Raw genomic sequence first — 15,093 nt, forward strand, 5'->3', positions numbered from 1 at the left:
AATTTCTTTAGTGCTAATCAGGGGGGAAGTTAAAGGTTGAGAAAAAAACAGAAGCAGCCCCTTGACAAAAGCTGGCCTGGCACTCACAACTATCCCATGTTAGAATCCTGTTGAACATAATTTCACAGAATACCAACATCAGACGAGGTCACCATGCTAAAGTGAGACAAAACAAGGCCACTCGATAATTTTATCTAAGCACAACCAAAACAAAGCCACTGTGCCACACACGCAGTACCAAACATCCTTCTATCTTGGCTAAAATGCATGACTGCTGCTTCTTACCACTTTCAGCTTTTTCCTTGTGCTAGCCTGTCCTCTTTATAGATAAGATTTATTGAGCTAGCCAATGGTAGAATTGCCGTTTTCTGACAGCATCTAATCTAGAGTGAACCCTGCTTCCTTAGGCCCTCCTCCAAATCATGCTCTTACTGAGAGGCCCCATGCTGCAACAAGTGTACCTTGGTTGGAGGGCATTGACATGGTACTGTGGCTAAATTACTTGAGTTTGTAGAGGGAGGCAAATGATCGGATAAACAAAAGCAAAAGCTATTGAAATTGAGTCACCAAGAAATTAGAACTGATGTTTAATCTCTGCTAGAACTGGTTTATCGATAGTAATCAAAAGACTTCTCTGAATGGAGGGCTGTGAGCAGGGGGCCCCAGGAGATGAGCACATTTTCATTAATTGCTTTTAGGAGGGTGTGCGGAATGAATCCACAACTGAAACAACTCTGCAGATCCTATTTCTCCATTCTCACCTTCCAGAACTTCAGGAGCTGGCTCCGTGTTCATTAGTTCCCAGACTACCCTGAAATCCATCAAGGAGAAGTTATCCATGCACACGGCCCCTAAAACCAAGACTATTAGAATTAGAACATTACCATTTTGTGATCACTAATGAAATAACAGATCTGGAAAATGATCATCAATGGCTATTAGAACCATTAGGGTGAAATGTTATTTAATTTAAATTCTTAGTCCATATCAGGTACGAAAATTTCAAAATCATTGCTTGGTGATGAAAACGTACTGTTTCCCAATATCCATTCATATTCCTTACATAGTTTAGCTGGAACCCAACACCCAAAATTGAGACTACTTTCCTGGCCTCCCTGGCAGTTAGCTGTGGTCATAAGACTAAGTTGTGGTCAATGAGATGAAAGCAAAAATGCATGTGGTAGCTGCTAGAGCCTTCCTGTCAACCCTTGCACTCTTCAAGTTCATCGCTTCTTCAATCTGCTGCCTAGATTAGAATGCAAACATCTTGGATCATGAGTCCAAGCTGTGCTTAGTGGCACAAGAGAAAAGATAGCTGGGTCTTGGACACCAAAGAGCACCAGACAGCCTTGCACTGCCTTGCCTGTCTTTTTTACACAGTGAAGAAGTGAAATGTGGGAAAGCAGGAAGCCCAAAGCTGGCTGAGCCTGGAGGAGGAAGGAGAGAGAGAAGAAAGAGAGGTGGGAGGAGGACAAGGGGAGGGGGGAAGAGGGAAAGGAGAGGAAGGGGGAGAAGAGGTACAGGGGTAGGCAGGAGAGTGTGAGGCGCAGGAAGAGCAACAGGAAGGGGAGGCTCCTGGGCCAAACCTTCTTGCTTCTGCTGGCCGGGACCTCCATGAAAGGCTGCAGTTGGTGGTGCACGGGCAAGCTAATTAGCTCTCTCAGACGGTGAATAAAGAAAAATTAAAGTCATTAAAGGAAAAGGTGATAGGGGTGGGGATATCCAAAGGGAAGGGCTACACAGCACTGAGCCAAAGGGTACTGAGTCCATGATGGCAGCAAATATATGCTTGGGACAGTGAAACAAGGAAGGGCATAGAAGCAGCAACGGGAGAACCTAGGCTGGGCTGCTTTGGCTCACTGAGAATTCAGAGAGAGAAGGGGGCCTTGGAGACAGGTTCAGGAGGTAAGCCCGGACGAGCTGCTGCTGCCCATTGCTCCCCTGGTTGAAGTCTCGTGGGGTTCCCTCGGAGGAGAGAAGGGGGAAGGAGATGCTGCTGGCATGCTCCCCTGGTGGGGATCATGAGCTTTGTCCTAAGAGTATTTATCTCTTTCTTGCAGGTGGAAATCTTAGAGGTCTAAGGGGAGGGTCTCAATAGAATATTCATCAGCTTTCCAGGTGTACACTTTCAGGGTCATGGTCTCCACTGATTGGTCAGTGCCAGGGCAGGGGGTCATTAGTCAATGTAACTGGTCCTGAGGCAGCCACTGAGCCACTTGTCTGGTTCTGCTGCTTTTCTGAGCCTAGAGCTGAAATACAACTGAGGCCTAGATGTTATCTTTAGGGAAGAAACCCTCAAGGGGTCTAAACTGCATAACCAGCATATGCTGGGGGAGGATAGGTTATCCTGGGGACAAGGTTCTTGTTTTCCCAGTTTTGCCCCTTGCTAGGCATCCGGGGCTTTCTGCCCTGGTGTCTCTGTACCCAGCCCATCGTCCTTGCTCTGCTTATGTCTGCCTAACACTCGAGAGCAGGTTAATTTGGAAACTATTAGTTACGATACTTTCTACTGCAAATTACAGAAAAATAATTCAAAATGATGGCAATTGTAAGATAGTGTGTTTACTACCTCAGGCATGAAGTCCATAACTAGGATGGGCTCTGGATCCATACAATGGCTACTGCAGCTTTAGGTATCATAGTTATACAAAATATTGAACAGAGGAAGAAGGACCTTGTCATATGTCTCTTTCTTGAAAGTCGGGAAACCTTTTCCCAGAAGCCTCCCTGCAGACTTCCCCTCCAGTGTCACTGGCCAGAACTAGATTTTACATCATTACTAAAGCAGTCACAGGCAGAGAATAGAATTATCATGATCATAAACCATTCATATTAACTTGGGACTACCTGTGGAACTATGACAGGATGACCTTACCCTGAGTCACATAGGGGAGGGCTAGATACAGGAACTACTACTTATGATGGTGCAAGTTGTTCAGTATACAACTCTGGGGGGGCCATTCATATTCAGTCATTGTCCTTTGTAAAGTTATTATAACAAGTTTCCAGCAGATGACAGTGAAGTGCTTGGGGAAAGGATACTTTTTTAAATCGCACAGTCACAGGGACCTGACAAGGTAGATAGCAAAAATCAAGATTATGTTAGAAGGAAGGTGTGGGTGAAAGTGATAAATGAGTGAGTGGTAGATAATGAGAATTCTGAAACATAAACTAAATAATCAAATTCATTATAAACCATTTAAATTTATATCTGGTAAATTCTATTTTAATGAAATAATCCATTCCTGGTTTAAGAAAAGTTTTTAAAATGTTTATTCAATTTCAATGTAGTTACATACCCTAAAGAAAAACAAAAAACTAGACAGACTGATATTGTAATTTGAAATCATTATGTATAAAACCCACTGTCATTACCAATAAAAAGTTGAAAAATCAAGATTGATTTTCTTATAAGAGCAGCAGCATTTATAGAGCAAAGACCCTACCCAACCCCCTCTCATATCCTATGACTAAAGGATACAGAAAATTACACCTTGAGAAAAGATACCAATTGCATAGATGAAATAGTCACTGAAGATTAATTATAAGACATGATTAATTTTGAGAAATATGAGATTTAAAGCATTAAAGTTTCTTCACTATTTCTGTCATGTGTCCATAAAAAGGGAAAATAGAGTCAAAACTAAACAAGCAGATAAAGAATAAATTTGGGAATACAGAGTGATACGTCAGGAGAAATTTTTTAAGTGAGACTGGGTAATCAGTGTTCTTGTTGCTGTAACCCCACCACCTTCTCTTTATATCAAGGTGAAATTGTATATATGATTATGTGATATAAAAATGCAAGCAGTTTTCTTTGGATCAGTTTACACTTTGGGTCAGTAATATATGCAACGTGTTCGATGAAATGGAATTCCTTTCATATCTTCCCTGTGATCACGGGCATAGTCCCATAAGTAATAATCCAGAAGAATGGAATTGATCTCTCCACTAGTTTTTTCACCCTTTTTTTCAATAAGCTCCAGAAGACAATCCCGGATCAGCTCAACACACCAAAGTGAGCATCCTCTGATTTCCACCTCTTGCCTACTCCCATATGAGAGCATTTCTCCTGCAAGGGGAAAAAAACAGAGCAAGAAGCACTAATAGTTAATGATATGAAATCTACTCAGATAAGTACTGTAGAACAAAACACAGTTTAAAACTGTAAATCTCAGACTTTATTTTTGGTAATTTAAATCATTTCTAAACTCAGGCATTAATTCATAATTGCTAGTTAAGTTCCATAAGGACAGGGACGATGTCTGGCTTGTTTGTCTCAATATTCCTAGAATCTAGGATGGCACCTTGCACATCCTAGCTCCCCAATAAATACTTACTAAAAGAATATAAGGTAATCATAAATTTAAAAACATGATATCAAGATTATAAATTATTGAACAGAAAGGATTTAAAATTAGGTTTAATGCCAGTGGAAAAAATACTGCAAAATTTTAAGGACTCCTAGGGGAACAAATAAACAGCAACCCCATCCCCACTTGAGAACTGAATATTGTTTTGGAGACACCCTAGATGCATCAAGGACAACCTAGGAAATCAAAGTGGTTAACCTGAGCAAAGAAAACCATGATCATTCTTTGGATTCAGGATCCTTTAGTCAGCTCTGCCTGAATACAGAGCTGAGGCTCTCACAGGATCCACAGCCTCCAGGGTATATCTGATTCTACAGGGTGGGCACTGGCTGTGCTTTGCCACTACCACTAGAGCTGGGCTCATCAACTCAACTGCCTATAAGAGTCAGGCAGACAGAGTAAGTGAATGCAGCAGCCAGGTGTACACTGTGGTGAGCGAGAGAGGGTGTGCCGTTCTGTCTAAAGGTAGACCCAATGCTCCCATATTTCTCTACTTTTACAAGAGTCAGAAAATTTGATTTTCATATGAAATCTCCTGTCAGGTGTTGATAACTAATTAAAAATTGCTTAAAACACTGTTCAGGCCAAACAAAACACATATCCAGGCTATATTTGGCTTCTAGTCACCAATCTGTACTCTTGCACAGAGTTTCACAGTACCCAACAGGCCCTGTGATCCAGTGAAAAATGCCCTAGCCCAACTGGGTTCTACTCTGTAACCTGAGGTCTTAATTAATGTTACTGATGTCCCCTCTACCCATCTCTCCCAAGGGTTAGGCCCTGGTCACTGGGGCAGGTGGAAGAACAGATATTATCTGTGCCCTTCCATTTCCTTACTTTGCTCCAGGTGTCAGCAGACAGATCCATCCTTCCACTTCAGTTCTCCTGTTAATCAATTCCTCCAAACTTAATTATCAATGTGCCAGAATTCTCAATTCAACCACAACAGTGATCCTGGAGGATACCACCACCCAAGTAGAGCCATTAGATGAGATCACTATGAGATAATAAATGTCTTGTTTTAAGTCACTAAATTTTGGCATAACTTGTTACCCAGCAATAAATAACTGTAGGTTGTACTATGTCCTCCAAAAAGAGACATTCAAGTCCTAACTCCTGGTATCTGTGAATGTGATCTTATCTGTAAAGAGGGTCTTTGCAGATGTAATCATATTAAGATGAGTTCATACAGGATTAGGGCGGGGCTTAAATGCCATGACTGGTGCCCTCTAAGAAAAGGAGAGACTACAAAGAGAGAGGAGACACAAGAGTGATACAGCTACAAGGCAAGGAATGCAACGGATTGCTGGAAACCACCAAAAGCCAGATGGAGGTAAGGAAGGATTCTTCCCAAGAGCCTTCAGGGGGAGTGTGGCCCTGCCAACATACTGAATCAGACTTTAGCCTCCACAGCTATGAGAGAATACATTTCTGCTGTTTTAAACCAGGGTGGGGAGCGTCCGGCCTGCAGGCTGTATACGGCTGATGAAATCACTGGGCCTGGCCCTGCCAAGGCACTCACAGGTGGGACTCAAAATTCAATAAATCTAGGAGCTTTTTTCATAGCGAATTTTTAAGTTGATAATTTTGTATAGCCCATGAATGATGTTATAAATATCCAAATGGTCCTTGGCAGAACAAAGGTTCCCAACCCCTGTTTTAAGCCATCCAGTTTGTGGTAATTTGTTACGTCAGCCTCATGAAACTAATATAGTTAACAGGTACAGCAACTTATAGTATGGAATGGGACATGGACTTTGAGAGAGAAGAAGTATGAAACCATTTGAGAGGACTGACAAACATCAAGTCAGGGAAGGTAACATGGCCAACATATTAGGTCTAAAGTAAGGATAGCAGAGTCTGCTTGTAGAAGCTGGACAAAAGGGAGGCAGTAACAGCTGCAGATGGAGCTTCTGGAGACGAAACAGATGGCAGGAGAAAATTCAGACAAGTGTTCAACTATGCTGGGTGAAACCCTTCTCACCAGTTTTTCTCACAGTAGCAGAGACAACTGGGTGCTATAAAAATTCAAGAGAAGGCCTGGCCAGTGTGGCTCAGTTGGTTGGGCGTCGCCCCATGGACCAGGAGGTCACTGGTACGATTCCTGGTCAGGGCACATGCCGGGGTTGCAGGCTCAACCCCCATTAAGGGGTGTGTAGGAGGCTGGTCAATGTTTCTCTCTCAATGTTTCTCTCTCTCTCCCTCTCCCTCTCTTTCTATAAATCAGTAAAAACATATTTAAAAAAAATTAAGAGAAGTAGATGGACAAATCATGAAGAGTAAGGAAAACCTATGTGGAAGAGGTAGCACTGGAGCTAGGCCTTTGTTGATGTGCAGGGTTTAAACTGAAAAAAGGAAAATCTGGGTGAGGAAAACCGGGCAAGAAAGTGTTTAGACATAGGAATGAGCAGCATATACATTGTCTAAAAAAAAAAGATCAGCTGAATATGTCTGTATGCAAAAGAAGCCCTGACCACTAACAGTTGTTTCCTTTTAAAGGTATCCAACAATTAATGACCTGGGACATGAGCATTGCGACATAAAACAGCTTGTTATTTTTCAAATAAGGAAACAGAAGGACAAAATGGATCGCCTAAGGCAGTATAAAAGCCTGGTAGAAGCAACCAAAGGAATAATGATACCTTTGTATTCTGTATTATTCTTATTTTGGGTCATTGAAATCTATTTCACAAGAGAAAATTAGGCAATCATAACTACTTTCTTTTAAAAATAAAGAAAAAAGTAGCTGAAAATACTGCATGCAAAAGAGAAATTAACATTAAAACTATACAATTATTTTTCTGATACAAAGAAATGTTTAAAAAAAACCTAGTTTTCTCACAAACACAATTTATACTCATAAAATAAGACGTCCACTCCTGAGAATCAATAATTGAATCCAATGGTAAATAAATAAACCTGGAAAAGTGAGTGACTGGAGCATTTGAGATCCTGCTTCCCGGCATGCCATCAGTTTGCCTCAAATAAACAAATAAAGTCATAAAAATTCAAAAGAAAAAAAAGAAAAGGAAAGCTGAGTGACTTGTGAAGACAACACAGTGGCAGACCCAGGAGCCTCCAGACTCGAAATCCAGTACATATCACCTCTCAGGCGACCTTTTATTTCATGTCGTAGTGTGCTCTTCGGCTTAATTAACACCCTTCAAAAACTACACCTGATGAACTGTCTTAGTATTGAACACCTTCATGTAACATAAATTTAGATTTTATTTTATTTGATGTTCTGAAATTATGATGTCTAAATAGCACAATTTCCCACAATATCCATATTCCACAGTGTAAACAACAAAAAGCAATTTTCTCCATATTTTAATTGTCCCTGCATTTTTTTCCTTTACTTATGTTTTTAGCAACAAATAGTGCTTTTTTTCTAAGGAAAGGAGAACTTTCGTGAAAGAAACTAGATAAAGGTTCAACAATAATTCACAATATAACAAAGAATGCCGTAATTAAGCTGACAAACCTTTGAGGAGCTTCTCCAGTAGTTCTTTAGAGTATTTCAGGGCTCCCAGGTGAGCAAGAACCTGAGGTAATCTGTAGTCAGCAAACATGGTAATACTGGAGATGTCCTTAAAGCAGCCATCTCCCTTTCCCTCTAACACACTCCACGTATCTGCCACGAGGATTTGGGCCCGTTTGTAAAAAGAAATTCTTTTCCCCTGATGAATGAAGAAAATATAAATGTTACTTGGGTATCTCAAAGCTTTATGAAATGCTATTAAAAAAGAAAGACACGTTGAAAATATTTTTCAAGGGAAGAATAATCTTATTCTGTTGGTAAGAATTTAGAGACCTTTTACAGAAAAAAAAGGGGGAGTGGTGTAATAAATATTAAATTATCTCTATCACTCCAAATTTACTTCCTACATTTTTGAAGGCACATAAAATGCAATTTATATAATCACGGTACTATTTAGTGTTCCTTGTCAATGGTATTACTTCATGTACATATTTCTGTGTCATAATCCTCCTAATTATTATTTCTAATAGCCAGATATTTCTTTAGAGAGTTTTTTAAATTTAAATATGTTTTTCTAATTGCAACATAATTCACATAAACTGTATAAAATACAGAATCTTAAGTATAAAGAAGAAAATAATCATCACTAAACTCACCTCTGAAGAAAATCACAACATTCATTTTTACCTGTTTCCTTTCAGATAATATAATTAACTTATTCATGGGTAAAGACATAATTGATCAACAGCCAGAATTTGTCTACCACTTTTGGAAATGGTCGAAGTCAATATTTAACAAAAATAAACTACCAATTATATTTATACATGAAAGAAAAACATTTAACCCAGCATTGTAAGATAGTGGGTTATAATTTAACTCAAAAATTCTCTACAAAACTACAAGTGTACATCAGCATAGACTACAGAAAAACATGGACAGATAATTAAAATCTACTTCTAGTCCTAATACCAATGGTAATAACCCCAAATCATCTTTTGTAACTGTTTGTCCGACAGGTAGAAATAATCAGTATTACTGGCTCCCAAAATATATCCTGACCACCTTTAAGAATGTTTTAATAAATAAATGATGTAAATAATAAAAAATAAGATGAAATTCTTCAAGGAAAAGCACTATACAAAAATTCCTTTAGATGACAATATAGTTCCTTTATTTATTAAAAAAAACAACTCCAGTGATACTGTGTCCTAACGAGATAACCTAATATTGCTTAAGCATAAGGTATACCTATTACAATCAATCCACACCCACTTTTACCAAGTAAATTAAATTTTCTAAGGCCAACATTAAGAAATTCAGTATCTTTTCCAGGGCAAACACATTTGTTCATTTTTTGATAATGAGTAAATTCTGCAAATTAAATTGAATGCTGGTGGAAGAAATCACCATTAAGAAGTATCCCTGCATCATTTGGGAATAAGCTATATTCCCAAAGCTATCAAAATATGACAACCTGGCAATATATAACTTATATATGTTAACTAGGTTTCTTTTTTTTTAATCCTCACTTGAGGATATGCTTATTGATTTTTTTTCTTTTTGAGAGAAAGAAAGGGAGATGAAGGAAGACAGAGAAACATCAATTGGTTGCCTGTTGTACCAGGGATCAAACCTGCAACCTAGATATGTGCCCTGACTGGGAATTGAGCCCCAAACCTTTTTTGGTGTACAAGACCACACTCCAACTGACTGAGCCACCTGGCCAGGGCAGTAACTAGGTTTCTAATTCAAATCTAGGTTACTAAACAGCAAGACATAAAACTTGATTTATGAAATAAAACTGTGTACTTGTATCAAATACAATTATTGTATCATAATGTTTACTAGGATAGATAGAAAATATTACTCTTTAACAAGATTCATAGAGCAAACTGGAAAAATTAATCTATAGCCTAATGTAGTTTTTAAATATTTTCAGCAAAGCAAATCAAAAGCACTGTGCTGTAAATAAAATAGAAACTCAGCAAATGCTCACTAAATCAGTACTATAATCTACAAAAAAAAAATTCACTCCTTTCTTCCACAAAAACTCAGGACAATTTTAAAGTAAACAAACAATATGGTTTCCTGAATTCATGTTAAATTTAATTTTAGCCTGTCTTCTACAACCATGTGGATTCTGGAATACATGGATTTAGCCGCATGAACTTTTGCCCCACAGGATGGGGCAAAAGCAGGTTTACAGTTGTTTGTATGGAAAATAATACAACAAGGATAAACTCTGTGTTTTGTATATCTACAACTATAAACCTACTTTTGCCCACACTGTAGATTCAGACGGCTTGAAAGATGGGCCCAGGAACTGAATCCATAATTTCTTGAAAAACAAGGCTGAAATGATGTGCTTTGAACACAAAGATAAATCTCAAAGTAACCTGTGCATTAGCAAAATGGTTAGTCAAAACAGAATGAAGTTTAACAGAAAGCTGACCTATGAATTCTTTTCCAGGAACTGCCTCTGCCCAATCTACACACCCCTGAAAGCCACACCTAAATGGTCACAATCCATGCCAGTTCAATCAGTCTTTGCCCAGTCCAGCTTTGGAACTGAGAAAGTCTCTCTCTTTCTCTCTCTGGTGCTGAAGCAGTAAGATGCAAAGTTCATGGACCTTATCTACTTCATGAAGAGAGATGGTTAATAGTAAGAGAAAAATGTAGTCAACAGAAGCTAATAGAAGAGACTGAATCCTGATGACATTGATCCCTTGATCCTGGATGTGCCTATTCTCAATACCATCCAAAAATTCTTTTTGATTAAGTTTTTTCTAGTTTTCTGTCACTTGCAATTAAAAGAATCTTTACATACATAATCAGGCCATCTCTCACTTTACAGCTAGCTATTGACTAAATGACCTAAGATAAACTAGTTAAACTTTCTTTTTTGACTGGTTCCTGCTGCAAAGGAGGCAATATGTCCCTTGTCCATAGGCCCCACAGAGCCATTCTGTGGATCAAGTGAGAGTATATGCGCAAACACCCTATAAATCATAAAGAGTGATTTAAGCAATATTACTGGTAATTTTAGTTGTTGAAATGTGACTACAAAAGGGTAGGTTTAACATTTAAATTTGATGTAAGTATTCATTAACTTAGGCAATAATTCAACAGATTCATATTATGTGATTCCGCTGAAGTTGCTTTCAATTCTTGTCAGTTAAAATACACAGTGAAAACAGATTCTAAAAATTTTACAAAAACAAAATCCAGGTGTACACTGGGAGGGTATACAAAATGCTTACCATTTTAAAAGTAAATCTCTTTAAAACATTTTGTACCATAAAGCAAATAATACTGTTATAGTACCCTGTGCAGGACAAGGAAAACATCCAGTATATATACATTAGTACTCTACAAAAAATACTTTTTATTAGAGAGAATTTAGTATACATCCTGATTTTCATCAAATGAAGTAAATTTTTTGAAGTATTAAAGGACCTCCTTATCCCTAAGTGACAACATCGTGTTCAGGGCCCAGTGTCTTATTTAGGTTTGAAACATTTTAAAAGGACAAAAGAATTAAAGGGAATATACTACTGGTTAGAAATCATTAGAGAAGTAATGTCTTTCAAACACTACTTAATTTTGTTACTGTTTTTTGTCCACAGGAACAAACTTCAAAACTTAAGTTTTTATTCTCAAAAGGAGTTCTGGAAATAAAAGTGTGAACAATTAAAAGAGCTGGCAATGAAAAGACAATCAAGAATCCTAAAATGCTCAACAGAAGCAACTCACCTCAAACTCAGTCACATCTCTGTAAGAGGGAAAGTTTTCAACTACCAGATGCATTAACTTCTGTGCACTTTTTTCACTTTTTTTGACACAATTAAGGAAAGAGCCTTCAAACTTCTCAAGCAAAATTTTCCCAGTTTCATTGAGAATCCGATGCCTCTCCTCTATCAAAGGCATGGGAACGTCTGTGTCAGAACGGAGTATATGCCGAACCTGATCCAGGGTCACTGTGGCATAGTAGGAAGCACTAGTTATTGGTATCCCTTGGGAAAATGAGAAAGCAAAGAGGAGCAATGTCATACTTCTATATTCACCAGACCTTTTCTTTTACAACACAGTTAATATAAAACTAAATGAGTGTTACAGGAATGAACTAAAAGTGGGTGAATAATAAAAAACCACAGCAAGCCCCTCATTTTCTATTTGTTCATCTGTACTTATGCATACATTTCTAACTGTAATATTACATCGGGTGTATTTTGACTGTGTAAAATGTGTTATACATCTGTCCCCTTTGTTCTTAAGATTTTATCAGGCTGGATTTTATACTTAGCTGTGATTATGATATTAGGATCAGTTCCCACTGACTAAGGATTTAATACAAGCCTCTCATACTTCTATTTTCAGCTGAGGAGCTGGCAATGGAGAACTTCAAGTTCGCCTTATTTTTTAAATACATCTTTGATTTCAGAGAGAGGAAGGGAGAGGGAGAGAGAGAGGTAGAGACATCAGTGATGAGAGAGTCATCACTGATCCGCTTAGCAGCCGGGGACCGGGCATGTGCTCCTTGGGACCGGGCCAATCCGCTCCTTGGGACACTCTAGTAAACTGAAACCTCGAAGGGGCACCAACCTTCATCCAGGGCTCTGTTGATGGCGGCGCACAGGGACCAGTACCCACTGTACGGTCTCCCTCTGTACCCCACCAGACATTTGCGCTCATCATGCTCCGACCAGAAGGAGAAGTTGAGTGTGTCTGCAACGAATACCCAGTTGACCGCCGCCTCGTCGGCCGCCTTGGGGTTCAGGTCGTGAAGGGCCTTCCAGCCTCCCAGGCTCAGCTCGGGTCCCGAGGCCTTGGCGAGCAGCAGCTCCGCAACCCTCCGCACGCCCCCGCCTTCAATGAACACATCTCGACTGTGCTCCGCAATGAACTTTGCGGACTCCCTGGGAGTCAGGAGCCCGTCCATCTCGCCCCTCTCTTTTGGGACTGGGGAAAGACAATTCTGCGGATGGACCGGCCAAACTCCGCTGTGCGACTCTCCGTCCCGACGCACCTTGGGGTCACTGCCCTAACTGGGTCCCGCCCCCTGCACACGCACGCACGCGCGCACGCACAGCGCGGCAGGGAGACCTCAGCGGGATCCCGCTCCCCTCCCTACGCGCCCACCCCGCTGAGCAACTACCGAGACTGCGGCCTCGAGCGCCCCGCCGCAGCCGCAGGCACTTCCGGGAAAATGGCCCCGCCCACTCTCTCCCGGGCGCGCGCCCCCGGCCCATTTCCGACTCCGCAGGTGGGGACACCGCCTGGATAGGCCTGGCGCGCGCCGGCCGGGAGTTGCCCACCCAAAGCTGTGCGGCTGCGCCATTTTGTCCGTGCTCCCGCCCTCCGGGCCGGGGGTGGAGGGGGGACTGCGGTGCGCTTCCGTGGCCGCAGTCGCGACGACTCCAGCCTGTGTACTGCGTTTCCTTCGCTTGGCTTCCGCTTCTCTCCCGGAGGGCGAAGTCTGGGCTGGACGCCCGGCATCCGGATCCTGGGGCCCTGACAAGCATTATGGCCTCCGGTCGAGGTGCGGAGGGCCGAGCCACCCCAAGACTGCGACACGGGTCGACGGCCTCCCTATCCCCGTCCCCGGGCAGGCCTCTTCATTCGTTTACTAAATTCCTGGCTCTTTTGGAGGCCGAGTAATCAATCAGTTGGAACTTTTGGAGAAATGGTTGAGGAAGCAAGTGTATTAAATTGTTAAGTTACCTGGAATTGTGCTTAAGTACTGAATCTTACTTAGTGTTGGCCGGGACAAAATGACCGTAATCCCGTTTTGCAAGAAGCTGAGTGGCTCCGTGGTTAGCCCCAATTCACGGCAAGGGCCTGATCTCCAAGCCAAGGGCACTTTCTGCATGCCAAGCTTATCAATTTGAACTGGTACTGCCAAGTAGTGACGTTATCAATGCTCCTGCTGAGGAGACAGCGGAAATAAGTATTACTGTACAGCCCCAAACTTTTTAAACAATTTTAATAGGATGAGGAGAGAGGTATAGGAGTCAATTTAGTGATGATCCAAATTTGCCTAGTGATGAAAATTTAGTATAGAGGCATATTCTTTTTTCTCCTTCGGAGACAAATCTCCATGGATAACATAAAATGTTTACACCTTTGAAAATCAACTATTTTAAAAAAATCCGTAGTCATCTCTAGTTATTGACAGTTAAGAATCTTGGAAATTTTAGATGATTTGGAACTTTTGACAACTGCCTCTAGAGAAGCAGAACATCCTCCATATGGTTTCTTCATTTTGGTAAGAGAAAGGAACTTAAAGGACTTCACTATGATTTACTTTGCCAGAAAAAGTCACTAGTACATCAGTACAGTTGTTGAATAAGTGTAAATCTGTGGACTTGGAATTTTTTCTGTGTACCCCAGCAGCTGTAAGTCTTGGGAGTCAAAGAAGTTGATTAGCAAGAAAATCTAGCAATCTACAAAAGGATCTAGGAAGCTAAATAATTCATTTTCTCTCACTAAGGCTTATTGACAAAAAACCCACACAATTTGAATTCCTACTATGTTCAGGATTGAGTTAAACACTAGTAGTAGTATAAAAAAGGGTAAAACATACTTCACTCAAGGAACTTAACTGTTGAGATAAAGCATAAACTGTGTGTGGGGGTGTTTTGTTTTGGCTTTTTGTTAAATACGTCTACAAGATGCTGGGAATACAAAAAGCGAGCTGTTTACCTACTCAACGTCCTTTCCCTCCTTCCTTTCCAACAGAACCCTAAGGTTGTTCAGGAATTCCTCCATCTTACCTACAGTTGGTGTAGCTCAGCCTCCTCAGCTCCAGGGGTGATCGGGACTGGTCTAAGGATAATAGCACCCTCTTGCCAGGGACTGGTTTAGGATCATGCATGTACCCCACTTCACCTCAGTGAGTTGCAAGGATAGGTTTTCATGCTTGCAGAAAAGCTTTTCCAGGGGAATGTCCAGAAGTGATTCACATTCCCACTGGACATGTTGAGCTTGAAACTGCTACAGTGCTTTTGATGGCAACCCAAATATATGAAGTCAACACAGGGGAGGTCAAAAGAATAGCAGAGAAATGGAACTGGGGTAATGGGATCACATGAACTTACATCTGTCCTACTTCTGGCTCTCCAGTTATGTGGGTTAATAAACTTCCTTATAGTTTAAAGCAGTTTTGAGCTGGGTTTTCTCTTTTACACACGTAGTAAATATAAGCATGGTATCTGACATGATCTAGTGGGGAAGGCAGAC

The 15,093-nt window shown here is 40.6% G+C and overlaps 1 protein-coding gene across 1 annotated transcript; it reads right to left on the minus strand.

The window, feature by feature from the left end:
* Window positions 1–3,249: 3,249 nt before the first annotated feature.
* QNG1 (Q-nucleotide N-glycosylase 1) lies at window positions 3,250–12,982 on the minus strand. Its single transcript, XM_016223047.2, has 4 exons — window positions 12,457–12,982; window positions 11,608–11,867; window positions 7,858–8,053; window positions 3,250–4,072 (listed from the first exon to the last, which is right to left on the minus strand). Exons 1-4 carry the CDS (start codon window positions 12,791–12,793, stop codon window positions 3,840–3,842), a joined length of 1,026 nt encoding a protein of 341 aa, XP_016078533.1. The 5' UTR covers window positions 12,794–12,982; the 3' UTR covers window positions 3,250–3,839.
* Between the last annotated feature and the right edge of the window lie 2,111 nt (window positions 12,983–15,093).

The sequence above is a fragment of the Miniopterus natalensis genome, chromosome 12, assembly GCF_054644295.1.
Source record: "Miniopterus natalensis isolate mMinNat1 chromosome 12, mMinNat1.hap1, whole genome shotgun sequence".
Lineage (NCBI taxonomy): Eukaryota > Metazoa > Chordata > Mammalia > Chiroptera > Miniopteridae > Miniopterus > Miniopterus natalensis.

Coding starts and splice junctions, on each gene's coding strand:
- QNG1 (XM_016223047.2), bottom strand. CDS start 12,793: ATGGACGGGCTCCTGACTCCCAGGGAGTCCGCAAAGTTCATTGCGGAG. Junction 11,868..12,456: donor CAACAGAGCCCTGGATGAAG/GTTGGTGCCCCT, acceptor CATTTTCCCAAG/GGATACCAATAACTAGTGCT. Junction 4,073..7,857: donor ACTGGAGAAGCTCCTCAAAG/GTTTGTCAGCTT, acceptor TTCCCCTTGCAG/GAGAAATGCTCTCATATGGG.